Source organism: Alosa sapidissima, chromosome 2 (genome assembly GCF_018492685.1).
Source record: "Alosa sapidissima isolate fAloSap1 chromosome 2, fAloSap1.pri, whole genome shotgun sequence".
Taxonomy (NCBI): Eukaryota; Metazoa; Chordata; class Actinopteri; order Clupeiformes; family Clupeidae; genus Alosa; species Alosa sapidissima.
The window spans coordinates 22,596,981-22,617,649 of NC_055958.1; the positions used below are offsets into that span (position 1 = coordinate 22,596,981).

General features: G+C 43.2%; 2 protein-coding genes across 7 annotated transcripts in view; both read left to right on the plus strand.

The window, feature by feature from the left end:
• The window catches only part of frmpd4 (FERM and PDZ domain containing 4), a 40,528-nt gene extending 34,163 nt beyond the window's left edge, over positions 1 to 6,365 (plus strand). For all 6 annotated transcript variants that reach the window (XM_042084174.1, XM_042084173.1, XM_042084172.1 and 3 more), the window contains 7 exons: positions 262 to 388; positions 948 to 1,037; positions 1,150 to 1,332; positions 1,469 to 1,592; positions 1,825 to 2,853; positions 3,219 to 4,424; positions 4,863 to 6,365. In XM_042084174.1, the coding sequence (XP_041940108.1) occupies positions 262 to 388; positions 948 to 1,037; positions 1,150 to 1,332; positions 1,469 to 1,592; positions 1,825 to 2,853; positions 3,219 to 4,424; positions 4,863 to 4,867 (2,764 nt within the window). In that variant the 3' untranslated portion in view covers positions 4,868 to 6,365. The remainder of the gene's footprint in view (positions 1 to 261; positions 389 to 947; positions 1,038 to 1,149; positions 1,333 to 1,468; positions 1,593 to 1,824; positions 2,854 to 3,218; positions 4,425 to 4,862) is intronic.
• Positions 6,366 to 7,384: 1,019 nt separating this feature from the next.
• tlr7 (toll-like receptor 7) lies at positions 7,385 to 11,818 on the plus strand. The gene is made up of 2 exons (XM_042084179.1): positions 7,385 to 7,697; positions 8,398 to 11,818. The coding sequence occupies exons 1-2, from the start codon at positions 7,692 to 7,694 to the stop codon at positions 11,533 to 11,535; spliced, it is 3,144 nt and encodes a 1,047-aa protein (XP_041940113.1). The 5' UTR covers positions 7,385 to 7,691; the 3' UTR covers positions 11,536 to 11,818.
• Positions 11,819 to 20,669: the final 8,851 nt, after the last annotated feature.

A 20,669-nucleotide genomic window follows, 5' to 3' on the forward strand; every position in this document is an offset into this window, starting at 1 on the left:
ATCCTTTCCCCCCTTCACAAAAACAAAAACTGACTGACAGCTCTCAATGCAGATTATCTGCGGGGGATTATCTAGATTCTATTTGCTGCCATTCTCCATTGCCAAGTATTTATCTATGTGCTATACTGCAAATGCACAGGATAATCCAGTCAATGTGTTCAGCAAAATAGAGACGCCACATGTTTATGGATGAGGGATCCATGGTTAAAAGCCGGCATTTTGAGTCAGAAATCACTTTTGCTTTTTTTTCGCGCTTCACAGGAAGGAGTGGGGCTTGGCTCTCTTCCTGCCCCCGGCAGTACTGTCCAGCATGAAAGAGAAGAACATCAAAAAAGCCCTTACACACATTCTTAAAACAAACCAGAACCTGGTGCCCCCTGGCAAAAAGGTACTCTCTCTCCCCTTTTCCTCCTCTCCTCTCTCTTCCTCCCTCATTCATGCTCAGTGCTCAGTCCTTTTGTGAGCCATCTCCCTTTGGTAGACAGATTGGGAAACCAGGGAGAAATTGTGCATAAATAACAGCTAACTCAATTCTGGATTTCGATAACCACTTGTGAATATACAAAACAGCTGTTTGTCTAACTGGTAAACATATAAATTGTAAACTGTCTTGCTATTCTCTATGATAACGGCATGTAAATAAGATCATGTGTTATTAAATCAGGATAATTCCCCAGTGCATTAGCCTGAAGGCCTGAAAAGTAACAAAATGCGCTTAGGAAATGATGATTAGAATAGAAAAACTGGACCGATCATCATTTGCCAGCCAGCAGTGGTAAACTGGTTTTAGATTAATGCCGTATTTCTGTTTTTGGCAATGAAGTTGCCCAGTGGCATTAGTCAGCCAAACGTGATAAAGCATATGGCCAAATGCTGCCCCCTGGTGGTTATGAAAAATAAAACATGTTCTACCATCTCAGTGGAATTAACTCAATGTTGTTTTGCAGCTGACTGCCTTGCAGGCAAAGGTTTACTACCTGAAATATCTCAGTGAATTGCGACTGTATGGTGGCCGTGTTTTCAAATCCACTTTGCTGGTAAATTAACAGCTACTTACATTTATTATACTGAATCTCATAATGATAATGATGAATGACAAAGATGTAATGACACAGAAAATAAGTCTAATCTCTTCTGTAATACTGCTAGCAAGGTGAGAAGCACACTGAGGTGACTCTACTGGTAGGGCCAAGATATGGCATCAGTCACGTCATTAACACCAAGACCAACCTGGTGGCCCTCCTGGCAGACTTCAGCCATGTCAACCGCATTGAGATGTACACCGAGGATGAGAAGAATGTCCGAGTGGAGCTGCATGTCTTAGATGTAAAGGTGAGATGGCTGCTGTGGCTCTAAATCTTTCTAGTGTTCCCTTGCCTTTTCAATGGTGTATGCTATGCATTACATGCCAGTGTTGTTTAGCTGCTGTTAGCAACTGCTGTTTCATTATGATATTTTTTCTTCACAGCCCATCACTCTGTTAATGGAGTCCACTGACGCCATGAATCTGGCATGCTTGACCGCTGGCTATTACAGGTTATTGGTGGATTCTCGCAGGTCCATCTTCAATATGGCAAACAGCAACACAGGAGGTAAATGCTGGGTCTAATACATTAACATAATGTGACACAAAATATTTTTAGCACAGCCAATACATACATTTCATTCACATGAGTTATTGGGACATCACATGTTTTACTACAATTTCTGAGAAGTGGAGTCAGGCTGAAAATAGATGGTCACCTCAAACTGCCTCAAAACTGGTCCAGATCTGATTAATGTGTAAGCCAAACCTCAAATCTGCTTGTTGTGTTTCCTTATCAGGACATGACTCAAGGGGGAAGCACACCTATCAAGCCATAGAGTGGAACTACAGCGCCCCCTGTGGAGCCTATGAGGAGCACAATCACCAGGCGTACACAAGAGAACTGCCCAACAAAGAGCCCAACTACTCAGACTATGGCCGGCGGGACGGCGACGGCGCTCCCCTCTACATCACAGAGGTGCAGCATCCCCAGCACACTGGCCTCATGGGGGACAGGTCAGAGCAGGTCAGCCGAGGCACACACGCCCAGCCTTACCTGTGTGTGCCTCGGGCCAAACCCCACGACTCCCCCCGCAGCGCCAAGGTGTCCTTCATCTTCGGAGACCCTCCTCTGGACCGCGTGAACCCGCAGAACCTTGGCTACCAGCGCTTGATGGACGACAGCCACGAGGTGTTGGACAAGCACAGGCACTTGTACATGCAGCACGTGGACGACTACAAGACCCTGGACCCTGTGCTGGACGGGGACAGCTTCCAGTACCCGGCGCACCCGGTCTACAGCGACGCCAAGATCTTCGGCAACACCGAGGGCATCGAGGAGCCCCTGCTGCACGACATCTGCTACGCGGAGACGACGGACGACGCCGAGGACGAGGACGAGATCAGCTGCGAGGAGGACATGGTGGTGATGGGAGACTTGCGGGACAAGCAGCCCACCTTCCTCTCACTCTCCGAGTCCAGCGACGACATCATCGACCTGACCTCGCTGCCGCCACCCCCCGAGGGCAACGACGAGGAGGACACCGACGTGCTCCTGCAGTCTCTCAACCTGGCCATCGCCGCGCCGCCGCCCGGCTTCAGGGACAGCTCCGACGAGGACGAGCACCACGGCCCGCCGGCCGCCGGCAGACAGTCCGGTCACGTCCGGCGCAATGACATTCCCGTGTCCCTGATCGATGCCATCCCCACACAGAGTGAGGGGGAGTCAGAGGAGGGCCTGGACGATGCTGTGGTCTCCACCCTGCAGGCGCTAGAGGCTCTTGCAGCGTCTGAGGAGCAGTCACACCCTCAGTCGGACAATAGTTCAGGTTCTTACACTATTGTAACATTCATTCATTGACGGCACATCCACGTTCCAGCCATCCATTCTTTTTGTGTTTGTTTATATGCCTCTCTTGCTCTCTTTCTCTGTTGAATACGATCCCATTTTCCTTCATTCTGATTTTGTGTGAGCATTGTTTGTTTATTCACAATTGTGACTCATTTTTCAATGTGAGTTGTCATTTCTTTTCATTCATTTCTTCTGTTTGCTTTATGATTTATGTATCAGGACATTTATTGCATTTCAATTCATAATCCTCAATCATTTTGTACAAATAAACTCTTTTCAAATATCTGTGAGGTGCCTCATAAGTTGTTATTAATAAAATGTTTGTCTTTCTGTGACACACAGGTGTAGAAATATCAAGGGCTTTTAGTCCCGAGTCGTCTTCTGATTCCGGAAATGAAACAAATTCCTCCGAAATGACGGAGAACTCGGAGCTGGCCGCAGCTCAAAAACACTCAGAGAACTCCTTGCGAATGTTTGTTGCTACCGCTGAGGGCTACCAGACACTGGCCGAGGAGAAGACAGACTTCCGCAGGAGCGTGTGTGAGGGCGAGGGCATAGTGTCGGCGCAGTGCAGCCCTCCCACACCTCAGGAAGAGGACCACCAATCCACGGCTGTGCCTTCCTCGCAGATCCCCCACTCAGATGCCATTGAGATGGAGCCAGAAACCATGGAGACCAAATCTCTCACAGACTACTTCAGCAAAATTCACATGGACACAGTGATGCCCGGCTCCCAGAGACAAAGGAAGCCAAATGAGGTGGAGGGCAGTTTGCCTGACGAGGGCACAGATGACCTGAGACAGATGAAAATGCCCGATCCAAACGGAGAGGACCCGCACCTAGTAGGAAAATACAACAGTTTTAATGCACGTGATTCACACCAGTTTGAAATGGAGAGAATGTCGCTTCCATTTCATGAGAAGACCCAAAGATGGCAACAGATGGCTGAAAATAAAACAGCTGGGCGAACGCCTCCAGAATACACTCACGACTGCAATGCGTTGCCCATGGCTCATGCTGACAAAGCTATGGCCAAGGGAGAGAGACTCGACGAAAACGGTTCTGCCGGACTCTGCAAATACACGCGGTCTCCGGCAAAAGAGCACTACTCCACAGAGCAGCCAAACACACTCCCTGCTAACCAGCAGCAGCAGCTGGGCCAGGCTGGGCCAGCAGAGCCCGACGCCACACGCTTGTACGAGTACCACCTGAGCAAGCGCATGTCGTCGCTCCAGAGCGAGGGCATCCACTCGCTGCAGAGCTCGCAGTGCTCGTCCATCGACGCGGGCTGCAGCACGGGGAGCAGCAGCTGCGTCACGCCCATGGACTCGCCGCTCTGCACCGGGGACGGCGCACACCTGCTGTCCGAGTCCTCTCTCAAGGGCCTGGGCTACGGGGGTCCGGAGGAGAAGGCCTACGCCAAGCCCCCGCATCCCAACATGGACCCGTCCTTGGTCCGCAAGGTCCATGCACAACCTGGCACCGAGCCAGCATTTGGAACCATTCGAGATGGTTGCCATCGCATGCCCAAGATAAGGGAAACCACAGGTACACCTAAAAAGCACTCTCTCTATATGTGATGCATGGTGTATACACCCATATACTGTACAATAGAAGCCGTGAAAAGATACAGGACATGGTGGCAAATACTGTAAATGCATTTAACAAGATAGAATGCCACAAAATCAGAAAACTATGAGTACACATTAGTGTCTTGAAAAGGTAAAAGACCAAGTGTTTTCCCATGTCATATTTTGTCAATTGAAGCCTAAATCTTAGAAATCTTAGAGACATTCTTTTTCATGTAAAAAGAGGAACATGTTAGTTTTTAACTGATAAATCAGTAAGAAATCCTACAATATCTAGGTCAGACCAGTGATTAATGGGTAGCCCAACACTATAAGAGTGTTAATTAATATGGCACCTTGACATAATCTACAATCATTTCTGGGTCCTTAACCATTCTCTTTCTCTCTGCCACTCCAGTGTAGCGTGTTCGGAGCTGTAGGGAGCCAGAAGAGGAGACCAAGTCGTCTGGCTCCACTATGTCTACTCTAGTCCCATGCCACCACTGTCTCACAACCGCACACTGTCAAAAAAAGTGCCAAAGCAGGAGAGTGTGGAGGCTCTGAAACTAAATTTCCCATTTGATGTTTTCCGTCAAGCCTCTTTCCTCTCCCCTCGTCCCCTGGCACAGGCGGCCACTGGGGCCTTTATCAGGTTGGACACACAGGACAAAACAGAACGACTGGCTCAGGGAGTGTTACTTTGGGGGGGGAAACCAAAAGCAAGAACAGGTAGAGAAGAGGGTTGGATGGCCCCGTCCCAAATGTCTGCAGGCAAGTATTGAAGGGATTCTTCTCCCAGTGGCAGGTGATTCATGCTAACGCCATCAGCAGCATGCCAAGTGGACGTCCCTGCAGGAGGAAGTATCCCCATGTATGTGCTGCCTCATCGGGAGCTGCCAAACCCTGACGCAGGGCCACTGGACGTGCCACGGCCCCGCTTGCTGCTGCCGAAGAGAGACAAAGAGGAGTGTTTCAGCTAATGGGAAGAAATCATGAAGTCTCATGCTGGCCACACACGTTATGAAACAGAGTAGACACACGCTGATGAGGAACTGAAAGCCCCCTGCTGCAGCTGGTCCAAGTCAGGCTCTACACCAGAGAGAGAAAACCTCATGGATCCCTCCAGTACAACTAGTGGTAACAGGATGATGTATACGGGTGCTATGCATTTTGAAAGACATAAAAGTGGACTTGATTGCGGTTTGGTGTCCTCTCGACTGTTGCTAGTGTTGTTAGTGACATTATGAGATGTCGGTTGGCCCCTAAAGTATGCAGTTCACCTTAAATTGGGAAGCCTCAGTGGGAAGCAGAACAAGAGGACTAAGGAGTCCTGGTCATGACCTGGCCGTGCTGCTGATGTGTCAAGGAGTAGCATCCCATCCTCCCCTGCGTCACCAACCAAAGCATCAGCGCACTGACACATCATTCCACTGCCGTGTCCACTGTCTGCTCACTGACTCGCTCACTTGAAAGGAACACTCTTGTCTTTTTAATGATCAATTGCAAAAGCCATACATAAAGACATGGGTTGATCCGGCCCACCCATTGTGAACTGTTATGATTTATCCCTTGCCTTGTGTATATTTTGTCTAATATGTAAAATTATAAATTCTATGATAGAGTTTCTAAAAAAAAAAAAATCATCCAGATAAATCCATCCAGATTATTTCAAGTACATGATCTGAAGTATTGCCAACGTCCAATAAGTTTAATGTCCTTGTGGGTTCTCTGGTAGACTTAGAAAATTATTTTATCCAACAAAACCAGGGAACCAGCTGTTCTTAATTTAAAACCGACACACTGAAGTGGTATTGAGGATTATTTTCTGATAGTAAACAGACTGAACACAAACAAAACACTAAACACATTCACATCACATGTTCACATCTAACATATTTTTTGGCATTTATGCCAAAGTCTACAATGCATTTATTATGAATTCATTGCATATAATGATATTTCTTTTTGTGCTTAACCAGTATTATTAAAGTAAGAAGTAATTTAAGCACTATCTCTTTGTTCTCTTCCTTTGCATCACATAAAACACATTACACAAGGGGAAAAAACATTCACAATGACAAGACAAAGAAGAATGATACAATGTGTAATGTAATCTGTCTGGCTAACAATGCAAGAGACCATGCACGTTACAATATGCAAGATACAATTACACAACTGACATTTCAATATAGGACACGCTGCTAATCAAACAATCATCTGGAGATCTCTGTCAGATTATCTGTATAAAATAGGCTGGAAGTGTTTGCTAAATGATTCGCTAAAGCACCTAACCTCACTATGGTTCCAAAACAATGTCTACCATGCCAACTGTGGGTCATGTGTGTTGTCACGGTGTGGAACCCTCACACGTGTTCCAGCTTTGGAACTTCCTCTGTAATGTAGTTTCACTCTCACTTACTGAAAACTAAAACAGCCCTGTGGGGGTCAGTTGTGGTGTACAAACTAAAACAGCCCTGTGGGGGTCAGTTGTGGTGTACAAACTAAAACAGCCCTGTGGGGGTCAGTTGTGGTGTACAAACTAAAACAGCCCTGTGGGGGTCAGTTGTGGTGTACAAACGAAAACAGTCCTGTGGGGGTCAGTTGTGGTGTGCAAACTAAAACAGCCCTGTGGGAGTCAGTTGTGGTGTGCCAGACTTGTTGAATTAGTTGACAAATATTAAAACAATGACAATGAGTGATTCCTATGCTTTATTTGTATGGAAATAAAAAAAATAATCTCAGCTGTAATAAACTAAAAATTATTGTGTAGAAATGTATTCACGATCCTAACTATCAAGTCCAATTGCGAGAGAGAGAAATTATAATCAAACTGTACTGCATGAAAACTTGAACAGTGTTAATTTTTCTTGATGTATTGACATTTACAACAGGTAACTCTCGTAGAGATTTGGATATTAAGCGAAACCTGGGTATGTTGCACATGACATATTGGTTCTCTCTTGGGAACTCAGACAGGAATTCTTTAGTCATTGAGGTCCCACCTGAGCCTGAGGTTTGTAGGGTCTGAACTGTTTGATAATGGGGAAGTTTCAGAGGCTAAATATACAACTTTCACTTGCAATGTGGTACAGAGGTGTGTGGTGAGTACTGTACATCTGACATGCAAGAAAGGACGCTTGACAACATTTTCTTATGATCACACTGCCTCCCTGCATCACTGTGAAGATTTGTACCTTGTGTCTGAAGACTCATATCTACTGTACGATAGTTCTGCTTCCAAACAGAGATGGTGGTGAGTAACTTTGCTAAAACAAAGCTTCATGAAATAGGTTGGAAGGTTGGAAGATATATTATTCTGATAGCCAGGTTGGAAGATATATTATTCTGATAACCAGAGCTAATTGGTTTGCTTACCTAATGTTGGCACAATGCGAAAATGCGCAATCTGAAACTATTATGCAATTTACCATCTTAACTGTTTGTCATAGGATGCTCTTGATGTTAAAGGGGCAATTGCTGTCTGATATCCTTTATGGATTTCTAGGCAAATAAAGAGTATCTAGGTGTTTTTGATATTACCGTAATTTCCCAACTATTAATCACAGCATATTCATTGATTTTGCAAAATGTCTTCAGCTATGAGGTTAATACACTGGGGCAGTTAATATGGTATTAATATGGTTTTGTTTCTTTTATAAAACACTGTCCTGCGGCTTATACACAATGCGGCTAATACACAGGAAATTGCTGTATACCAAATCAGTTATTTCCTCACAATCTGTTGCTATTCTGAGGTATTTTTTTTAATGTTTAAAACAAAAAATGCACACAGCCCCCTTTAAAAAGGCTGTTTTGGTGTTGACTATTTTGGTAAAGTCAACTCCACTATGCAGGTCATATTATACATGTTCTTATTGATGTATATTCATTCTTTTTGATGAGATGCTGTATTTTCTTGATCACATTCACACAGGTTTTCACTTTTCTCTTAGGTAAAAGCCATCGGCTGTGCTCTGGTCCTCTTGCCTGTTATGGTGGCGGCTGTCTGGTACCCTAAAAGTTTGCCATGTGAGGTCAGTGTGGTAAGCAATGGCAGTGAAGTCAGTGTCAACTGCACTCAGGTGGGGCTTGAATACATTCCATTTGGCATCCCAAAGAATACAACCAACTTGACTCTCACCATTAATCGTATCCCTCATATTAACATAAGCTCCTTTGTGGGACTGGAGAACCTCACAGAGATTGACATGCGTTGCAACTGTGTCCCAGTGAAAGTAGGCCCAAAGGACCATGTGTGCAACCAGAGGGTGACCATTGAAAGTGGAAGCTTTCGACGCTTGAAGAACTTAAAATCTCTCTATTTGGATGGAAACCAGCTAACCAGTATTCCCAAGCACCTCCCTAAAGGCCTTGTCCTGCTAAGTTTAGAGGTAAATAATATCGCCTCAATCTCAAAAGAAAACTTGACGGAACTTAGACATATAGAGACACTCTATTTGGGCCAGAATTGTTACTTTCGAAATCCCTGCAATGAATCGTATAAGGTTGATGACGATGCCTTTTTGCAGATGGAGAGGATGACTTTGCTATCACTAAAAGCAAATAATTTATCCACCATACCCCAGAGACTGCCGTCCAGTCTTAAGGAACTTTATCTCTACAACAACAACATTCACAAGATAACTGAGGAAGACTTCCAGAATTTGACCAATCTGGAGACCCTTGACCTTAGTGGGAACTGTCCAAGGTGTTACAATGCCCCCTATCCCTGTGAACCCTGTCCCAATAATGCCCCTCTGCAGATAGATTACAAAGCCTTCAAGAACCTAAATAAGCTACAGATCTTGCGCCTTCACAGTAATTCTCTCACCAAGGTTCACCCACAGTGGTTTCAGGGCTGCAGCAACCTTAAAGTACTGGACCTCTCAAGCAACTATTTGGCACAAGAAATATCAGTCACTCGTTTTCCAACTTCATTACCCAAACTTGAGGAGTTGGATCTGTCTTTTAATTATGAGTTACAGAAGTATCCAGCTTCCCTAAACCTCAATGAATCATTCTCAGGACTAAAATCCCTTCAGATCCTCAGAATCAGGGGTTTAGTGTTCCAACAGCTAACAGAAAAGGACATTAATCCACTAGTCTCCCTAGAAAACCTTAGGATGATTGATCTTGGCTTCAATTTCATTAAAATCACTGACCTTAGTATTCTAGCTAAGCTTAAACATGTTCATATCATAAATTTGTCTGAAAACAAAATCTCAACACCTACTGAAAATGCTATTTTACCTGATGGCTATGTTGGACATTCTTTGTACAGCAACCCTACGTTGCACAATGCTCAGTATTATAACAGGGAAGTGAGGGAGATTCACTATTTTAGGTATGATGAATTTGCACGCAGCTGCAAGCATAAGGATAAGGAACTGGGAGTGGTGAGCCCCCTCAACACTGAATGCACTCAACGTGGAAAGACCTTGGATATCAGCAGGAACAACATCTTTTTTCTTCACTCAGGATTTTTGAACCTTCATCTGCTCAAATGTCTCAATCTCTCAGGTAATGCCATGAGTCAAAGTTTAAATGGATCTGAGTTTAAAAACCTTGAAAACCTTGAATACCTTGACTTTTCATCCAACCGTCTGGATACAATGTATTCATCCGCTTTTTCAGAGCTGACCAAGCTGGTTGTTCTTGACATCAGCTACAACAACCACTACTTTGAAGCCGAGGGTTTAACACATATGCTCAATTTCACAAAGAACCTGTCACACTTGCAAAAATTGCTAATGAATTACAATCAGATTTCAACATCCACCAACACTGAAATGGAAAGCTTTTCCCTTGAGCACTTGGAGTTTAAAGGAAATCGCCTTGATATGCTCTGGAGAGATGGGGATACCAGATACATAAATTACTTCAGTAAACTACTCAATTTGAAGAAGCTTTACATATCTGAGAATAATCTCAACTTCATCCCCGAAGATGTTTTGTCAGATCTACCAGAGAAACTTACTGAACTGCACATAAACAAAAACAAACTAACAACTTTTCCCTGGGATAAACTGGCAGATCTTAAACTGTTAGAACTATTAGACCTCAGTGAAAACCTTTTAACTGAGGTCCCAAAGACACTTTCCAATCATGTCTCTCTGAAAGAGTTAATCCTGTGCAAGAATCACATTTCAGAAATTACCCCACTGTTTTTGGCAAATATAACCACGCTGAGAGTGCTTGACCTAAGTTATAATGAAATCCAGCATATTGACCAGTCTAGCTTTCCAGAGGATGCTATTAAGAAGCTTGATACTTTATATCTAAACAATAACAAATTCCTCTGCACCTGCCGTGCCATTTGGTTTGTCATGTGGCTCAACCGCACTTCCGTTCACATACCACAGCTGGCCACAGATGTCAAATGCGCCGCTCCAGGTGAACAAGAAGGCAAAATGGTGATCTCTCTGTACCTCCCAGCCTGTCAGGAGAACTCCCTCTCCATCATTCTCTACATCCTCTTGAACTCGCTGACCCTGTGCTTTATTGCACTCTCGATCTCCAGTCATCTCTTCCTTTGGGATGTTTGGTATATCTACCATTTTGTATCAGCCAAGTTGAAAGGTTACAAGCGCATGGATTCAGACAGCACCTTCTACGATGCTTTCATTGTCTATGACAGGAAGGACAGTGCAGTGTGTGAATGGGTAATGCAGGAGTTGCGTGTTCACCTGGAAGAGCAGGGGGATCCGGCCCTGCAGCTGTGCCTGGAGGAGCGAGACTGGATCCCAGGGTGGCCCCTCATTGACAACATCTCCCAGAGCATCCAGCAGAGCAGGCGGACAGTGTTCATTCTCACCAACAGCTACATGAAGAGCGGTGACTTCAAAACAGCCTTTTACCTGGCTCATCAAAGGCTCATGGATGAGAAAAATGATGTCATTGTTTTAATTTTCCTGGAAAAGATTCCCTGTAACTCCAAATACCTTCGACTTAGAAGAAGGCTGTATAAGAGGTCAGTGTTGGAATGGCCACAAAATCCACAAGCACAACAGTACTTCTGGCACTGTCTTAGAAGTGTCATGGTTACTGACAGTCAAAAACATTACAGCACACTTTTCCAGGAAATCCTTTAATTCATGTTTGACTTGACATGTAGTCAAGAACAACTATATGTGCTGTATTGTATTATATTTGTATATAGTATATATCACTTACGTATTTCATCACAGAAAATATTAAGATGAATGTAATTATATTTTAAGCATTTCTTGTTTCCTTGTGATAGATAACTCCAATAGGGTAATGGGATAATGAGAGTGCATAGAAGGCCAAGATGCAAGCAATTATTTTAAGGATATGTATTGAAATTGATAATTACTATATAAGCGCTTTTAGAAGGAAAATTGGCATGGCAACTGTTTACAGGGGCGTCATGCAAGGCAAAATTCAGAGGAGGCACAATCAGGCAATTTTTTTCGGTGGGGGGTCCTGTTAGAGGGTGATTTCTCCCAGGAGATTTTGAAATTCTGGCTGCTAAACATACCATTTCAATGCAGTTTGGGAGGGACAGAAATACCCTAACAGAGCAGCAACCATCCTCTATCTGAGGACTAAGCTAAAGTATCTATTTTGTAAGTTAATGTAAAACACATAGGTTGGTGAAAGAACTGTAAGCTCAAATTCAGCTCATTAAAGCATGTTTAGACACACACATTTACACTTAGGCCTGCTACACATGATTTTAAAAACAGTATCATTGCAGTTGTTATGATTTGATTGATATGTGACCTAAGAACAATCTTACATTAAAAAAGTTGCTGAGGTCTGACTTTGTGGTGCTCAGAAATTAAATTATTTTAATCTTAATTCATGTGATGAAGGACTTTGAAAGAAGTTAGACAGGTTTCAGTGCTGAGTAAGGTTAACCCTAAATATTTGAATATTTTACTAGTAATATATTTTTCATGACCATTATGGCAAGCAATAGGCTACCTCATTTGTAAGTTGCTATCTGCAAATCATGAGCAAGTGACCTGATAATATGAGCACGAGAGAGACTATTATACTTTCTTGCCCTCTACATCAGGGTCATAGCGATCCTATATAAAACAACTTTAAGCCTCCTTTTGAACGGGTAGGCTATCCCTTTTCATTACATGGATTAGCAGCCAGATACGTGAAGAGAACAAGTGGAGAAACATCCAACGCAATGCCTTGGTAGGCCTAATGGTATTAGGTTGGATTTTGTAGTCACTGCAAATCTAACACCCTCGTTTATGAAACTGGAAACAATTGAACCAGGAGACTTTGCCAAATATTTGTAATATTTGTAAGAGTAGCCTAGGCTACGTTATACTGACACCATGTAGGCTAACGTTAACGTAATGCTCTGAATTCGCGGCCAACATCAAATCCATAGTTCTAACTATTTGATCATCAAGTCAAAATTTCCTGGTCAACTACAAATAATTCCACTACTTTTTATTGCTTAGCTAGACTACTTACCACTTCAACACCATTGACTGTATCTGTTTAAACTGTAACTGTAACAGTTCAACTGTTCAAACTGTAGCCTAAAGTTAACTGTTAACAGTTCAACACAAGCAAAACATTGCGAGCTCAATGCACGTGTGAGTTGTTACGGGAACATACACAGACACCAATTTTAGGAAAAGGGCTGTTGACTGGTCTTCAGCTATTTTGCTACGGTTTATTACACATCTAGAAGAATACATTTGAGTCGTTATAGGCTCTGGCTTATTATGGAGCATAATAGGAACAAAGTTATGATCCAAAAAATTATCAGGGACGAAAAATCCGAGGGGGCACGTGTCCCCTTAACTTCAATGGGCATGACGCCACTGACTGTTTAAATGCATTTTTCAGGCTGGTTTGTGTCTATACAAAAAACTATTGCCAATAAATTTCACCTAAACAACATTTATGTTCTGAAATTGTGGTCTTTGCCATATGCACACATATACTGTAAACTGAAATACACATTAGACATTTATCACAAAAATGAGGTGGCTGATGAACACATTTTTGGTGAAGCCGATTTAAGTTTTCCCTTACAAAAAATCTGTAGATCTAGGCTCCAAGATGTGGAGTAGATATTGTTTACTGATCCTTCTCCAATTAATGCTCTGTCTCTAGTTGGTTTCCGAGGGTGGCTGGTATTGTTGTGCCCACTTGAAACCACACTACTAGATGTCAGTGCTGAACTACGTGAGAAGGGAAGAAATGAATTGATGTAGCAGCCTATGTTATGAGAACCTGGTATTTGTATTCAATGAGTTCTAGTTAATCTCATGTCTGCCATCTGTGCTGTAGGCTATTAAAACACAACAGGAATAACACATATCCAACGTTAAATTATTGATGGCAATGCCTTTGATTAGTACTGGCTTGTGACATGTCTGGCTTGTGTTCTATAAGTGCCATTGACGTGATATTTGGAGTGAGACCTCTTGGGAGAAATGGCTACACATGACAAAACTAAACATTGTGGTCAGTCACCATGCAGCCATTTGATGTAACTCCTTGTAATTTCTGAGATACAGTAATTTATGTTAACATACAATTTTCAGTTGTTGGTCACATGGGGTTACTAATTTTTACAGTATTCCTAAAAACACATATAGAAATACAGGTTCCTGTGATCACATGGTCAAAAAATGTGATTTATGAGCCGCAGAATGCTTTAAGTAAAAATTAATTTAAAAGATATAAAGACATAGATTTAAAAAAAGATTTTCCTGTTTGGTTGAAGGTACACTTGATGAGAAATGTAACTCCATGACAATGACTTTCAGTGCATTCTACTGAGAGATCCTCTAATTTCATATAATCAGTTTCATCCTAAGAATACAAGGAATTTTATCAGCATTATGGATGTGATTATGGAGGAGATTACAGGTTTTCTACAAACTCTGTGAATTTTGAAGGAAACTGCCGAAACTATGACATATGTAGCATGAAGGAGACTTGAAGGAACACAAAAAGTGTGTTTTTGAAACTATGCGTCATTTTCGTGATGCATTATGTAAGAAAAACTGGCGTTATGGATGTGACGGTTTCACATTATGGATGTGACGTGTCTGAACCAGTCCTTGACAAACTACATAAAACACATAATTAAGTAGTGAATTTTGACATGAAACAATTGAAATAGTAATCATGAAAAACTAGCGATGAAATTATTGCTTCCTCAGTGCCCACTAAGATCCACAGGAAGAATCAGGACAACAAGTCATTTAAAATCTAAAAAAGAAATAAATTTTTTTCTTTTACCGTCATCAATTTTGGTCAGTGATTCCCGTGTTACTCAAACACCAGGGAACATGATACTTGGTGGCCCTAAATAACTAGCCCTACCTGAACCGTTGCACCCAAGATGACAAAATATTTATGGTATGTTAGCCTCAAGAGCCCGCATCAACCTAACCCATACCCACTCATTTGTGATTTGCACACATGAAGTACATGCATGCGCACGTGCACAGACGCACATGCACACACACACACTCTTAGCTGTCCATCGTGTCCGATGATGACGCTTGTTCCAGGGGGTTGGGGGGTTGGGGGGGGGGGGGGGGGGGGGGTGCGGGGTGATTGGTCAACGTTGTTGCCGTTGATGCCACCTCACGTGGCTATGGAGGCCGATTTTGGAGCCGCACACTCTTCCACAGATGGAGCAGGTATGTCCTGATGATTGGGAGGTGGGGTCTGCCTGCCGGTATCGTTGGGCACGTCTTGCGGTCCTCCTTTGGATAAAGGTGTCGTTGATTTGCTTAGCTGCTTTGTTGCATGTGGCTCTCCAGGCTGGTCTGTTGGATGCTATTGCCTCGAGCTGGCCAGGGTTGACGTTGCAGCGCTTCAAGAGTCCTTTGGTAAAGTCCTTGTATCGTCTCTTCTGGCCACCAGCAGCCCGCTTGGAGTTGAGCAACTGTCCATAAAGGACTTGGCGTGGGACGCGATAGCCAGGCATGCGAATGGTGTGGCCAACCCAGCGTAAATGCCTCTTGGCCAGAGCTGCTTCCATGCTGGTGGTGCCAGTCGCAGTCAGAATGTCAGTATGGGTGATGCGGTCCTCCCAGGACAGGTTGAGTATTTTTTGGAGGCATCTGATGTGAAACATCTCCAGGCTGTTTATGTGGCGTCTATACGGCGTTCATGTTTCTGCCCCATAGAGTAGGGTGGTGACACAGACTGCATTGTAGACAGCTACTTTGGTACTGATTTTTAGGTTGTTGTTGCCAAATACTCTCTTCCTAAGGCGCCCAAAGGCTGATGAGGCTTTGTTGATCCGATGGTGGATTTCACTGTCAAGGGTGGAATCTGCAGAGAGTGTGGAGCCCAGGTATGTAAAATGGTCAACAAGACTGAGTGGACTGCCATTGATGTGGAAGCCAACATGTGAAGGAGATTTGGTACAGAGTTGTGCCATGACCTCTGTCTTCTTGGTGTTTACTTGAAGACCAAAAGACTGATACAACGCTGAGATGGTGTTCAGGGCATGCTGCATGGATTCTGGGCTGTGTGCCAAGACAGCACAGTCGTCTGCATACTGGAGCTCATGGATGTGGCAGGTTGATGTTTTTGTCTGAGCTTGGAGCCGCTGGATGTTGAAGAGGTTGCCATCAAGGCGGTATTCCAGGTCTATACCATCTTTGTGCTGCAGGGCGTGGTGGAACAGTCGGGTGATTGCTGTGAGGAGGAGATTTAACAGTACTGGTGCCAGGACACAGCCTTGCTTCACCCCAACATTGACCTTAAAGGGATCAGACTGAAGCCCTCCCATAACAACTCTGGCTTGCATGCCATCGTGCAATTGTTGCAGGATAGAGAGGAACTTGGGTGGTACACCAAGTTTGCCAAGTTGTGCCCAGAGCATGTCACGCGTAATGGTGTCAAAGGCTTTGCTGAGGTCGATGAAGGCGATGTAGAGGTCTCTGCGCTGCTCTCTGCTTTTCTCAAGTAGCTGCCGTAGAGCAAAGATCATGTCAGTTGTGGACCTGCACTTACGGAAGCCACACTGTGTTTCAGGGAGAGTAAGTTCTGAGATGTACTCGACCAGTCGGGAGAGCATAATCTTTGCAAGGACTTTGCCTGCTGGAGAGGAGCGAAATTCCTTGACTGTTGCTACAGTCTGCTCTGTCCCCTTTCTGCTTATAGAGAACGATGATGTTGGCATCCTTCCAGTCCTGTGGTACATTCTCAGACTGCCAGATTTTGGTGATCAAGAGGTGTAAGCGGCGTGTGAGGAGGTAGCCCCCATGTTTGAACACCTCCGCTGGGATACCATCGGGTCCTGGACACACACACACACACACGCATGCATGCACAGTCGCACACATACAGACAGGCAAGCACACACACACATAAACACATAGACAGGCAAGCACACACACACACACACACACACACACACACACACACATGCACAAACACCCACCCACATGAATGCAGACACATAAACACACAGGCACGCATACGCATGTGCGCATGCAAACACACGCACAGACACACACACACACATAAAAACACAAACACAGGCACGCATACGCACATGCACACACACAGACACACACACACACACACAGACACACAGACACAAACACACACACTCTTACACACAAAAGCAAACTCACATATACACACACTCATTTACATGCACATGAGTTACAGGAGTAGATGGAGACAAATTGACAAGCGTGATTTATTTTTGCGAAGAGAATATGCAGGACTGAGAGGCGGTCATATTTTGTACCGCTATGCGGTACATCTAGTTTATTGCTGCCGTTACTTATGTTACTCTGTGGGTATTAGCTACAGAGGACCTGACACTTCAAATGCTGGCATATCGCGTCATTTCAAATTAAACTGTGTTAAGCAGACGTGAACGGCAGGCTGAACAGATCTGCAACAGAAGGAGACTGCTATGTTAACGCCAGCTGCAAAGTCAGCCATCTTCACCAGCTAACACGATAATCCAGTTACTGTACAACAACAGTATGACAGTTACGGGAAGATAATCGCTCAGATCAGATTGTCAATTGTAAACACTAAGGTGACATACGTTGAAACTGACATGCCACCAGAACAGACGTTTTATCGGCTTTGAGGTATAATAAAGTCTCCAGTCTTGTACATTCACATTATGTAACATCTATAACGTCATATCCATAACGCAGCATTAAAGGTTTGAAAAGTAAGAAAGGGGCACAATTTGGTCATCACACTTTACATTGATATAAATCAGCTTTGCACACACACTATGGACATTGTCGCATCAACACTGTATGTGTAGCATAAACTTTTCCTATAAAAGGAGTTGTGCTCTTAAAGGCAAGCTGAGCATAGACGTTGCTCTACCATTCCCTTGTCAATCTGGAATTTGTCAAATGACACAATTTGTTTGAACCTTGGGTCCATTTATCCACTTTTTAAATATGTATAATATTACCATGTGAAAAATATTGTTTCTGGTATGGTTGCACACCATATTTATGATGTAAAAGGAGAGTCATTCTCCATCAAATTCAATCAGATCAGTTACAAACAATATAAAATATAGACCTAAATGAAGATTTTAACAACAGTTCTATTTGCGTATGCACAACTTTTTTTTTCCATGGTAAGGATGACCTTTGCATGGAATTGCCCTAAACTGGAAGCATTCAAAAAAGGACTTAGGTGTGAATGGGAAAATATGCAAACTGTAGTGAAAAGTTGAATTGACTTGATTTCTCAATGGTTTCTAAGACTATTCCTGTTCATTTTAGATTGATTTTGATAATAGGGGTTACATACGTTATTTAGGTCATCAGATAAGAAGTTTTGGCATGGCAGGTATTACTCTTTGTAACTCCAAATCAGGCATGAGTTCATCCAACAGTTTGAAAATGGCATTGCTGGAGAGGCATATGTCTGCATTATTCCTTCAGTCATATACAATATTAACACCTTCACTTTGTCTTCCATTATGCCTACATTTACATTTTACATGCACATTTAGCAGATGCTTTTATCCAAAGTAACTTACAAAATAATGAGAACTAGCATTCAAGCTACATTGCAAAGAAGACCCTAAGTAAATACTACTACAATAATAGTGCTACCAGAGGATGCAAGTGCATAATTATAAGTAGGCCCTACTAGTCAGGCAAGTGTAGGCAAAGGAGATAGTGGTAGAAGAAAATAGAAGGAAGGAAGAAAAAGGAATTGCACGATCTAAAGTCTGAGTTATGATGCTCCATCTTTTATGCTAGAAGCGGGTTCGAAGCCTCCTACTTTCTATGTCACAATATCCGATCAGAAATCAGGGTTCATCCCTTTGACTGGTGATTGACATGTTGACAAGCCAATCAGAGCCCATGTCAGAAAGTCAATTGATCATATCGGTGGAAATTCCCACTAAAGTTACCATTGAATATAATGTATGACATCAGTTGGTCTCAATGTCAGGTTTGGCAATTAATCTTCATGGGTTTGGGTTTTTGACACTTAGGCGTAATTAATCATGTCGGTCTGTGTTATGGGGACTCTTTCCTAAGTGCTTCTTAAGTGCTTTTTACATGTTTCAGTGACAATTTCCCAGTGTCCAGTAGGATCTGATTCTGCTTGGTGCATGTGCGTGTGAAGAAAGGTGTCGTAATGGGCAAGTTCATGCACACATATGAGTACATGAACCCAGGGGAATAGGACGAAGGGTTCTACTGCAGAGTGGTACATACGCCTCTTCATGGAAAATTACTACAGAATGTAACAGCCAAGCCATGTAATGCTGGGGTAATGGTGCCTAGGTATCTTCTTTGTAACAGTAACAGTTGTGTTCAATGCTGGTCTGATTAGCATCTTCTTTTCATACTTACAGTAGGGACAGACAATCACATGAAATTACTTTCGGGCTTGGTAAATCACAATGCATGTGCTAAATTAACCTACAGCATGCTCTCTTCTCAGTAAAATGTACCCTAAATTGCATATTCATGTGCACGCTGATCTACTAACGACTAGCACTGAAGGTTGTGTCCATTTAGGATGATGTCCATGTAGTATGTTTGGTAACACTTTACTTGAAGGTATCTACATAAGAGTGACATGAAACTGTCATAACCCTAACACTAACTTGTCATGACAAAAACCGAATGGCACTTGACAGAAGTGTTATGTCATAAACGTTTATGACTTGTTTATAATGTTTATGACACCTTCATGACAGTGTCATGTCATTGTTACTGTATGTAGATACCTTCAAGTTGTCTAACCAAACATACTAAATGGACATCATCCTAAATGGTGGCAACCTTCAGTGCTAGCCGTTAGTAGATCAGCTTTGATCACATTTGTTCACAGGTTACACATGTTTTATAAACACAAGCTTTAGCAAAGTTATTTTTTGTTTCAAAATCTTTCCATACATATCTGTCTTGGAGGCTTTAGGGTCCGTCTAATGCTTTGCAGTGCTGTGTTGTATTTGCAGAATTCACATGAAAAAATTATAAAAAAAACTATAAAAATAGGCTTAAAAATCCGTTATCCAATTATTTAGTACAGCACAGTAAATGGGTTATTGATGCTTATTTTGATTTTCAATTGAGCACAATTATGGTTTTCTGTTCAGAAGTTAAAAATTTAAATGATGCGTCAATTTTCTAATTTTCCTTTTTTGCGCTTGTGGTTGGACTGAACCACGAGCACCGGGGGGAGAACACCATCTAGCTGGGCCAGGCTAGATGGTGGACGAGAGTGCCGCCTGAAGTTGTTTGTGATTTTGACTCATTACTTTAGAGATTGACAAATACTTCACTGATTTTTGGGAGATGGAACGTTAAACATAACTTTCAGCCTATGTTGAACGTATCTACAGTAGCCTATATTTGAATACCATGGCCATGCCATACCATAGCAAATAATTCCTCAAAGCAGAATGCTTTGCCATCAACGTCAGTCTAGGCCTATAGGCTGCTACCCCAAGCACTGTTTGACATGACATTGGGGCGTTTGGGATACGCAATTTCATACAGGCTTGGAATGCACACTCGATCCCGTCTAAAGGCATAGGCCTACCCGATTCCCTGTTCGGCGCTAACCTGAGAACCGCTTGAATCCCACCCCGGTTCCCGCCACCTGGTGTCGACGTTGCCAATGACTACATCAGGAACGGTGGAACCCTGACTTTTCCGTCCCCCTATGGACGGGACCCCCTCCATGGTCACCCAGAACTTCAGATGCAGAGGGAGACATTGCTGCGTCCTGACAC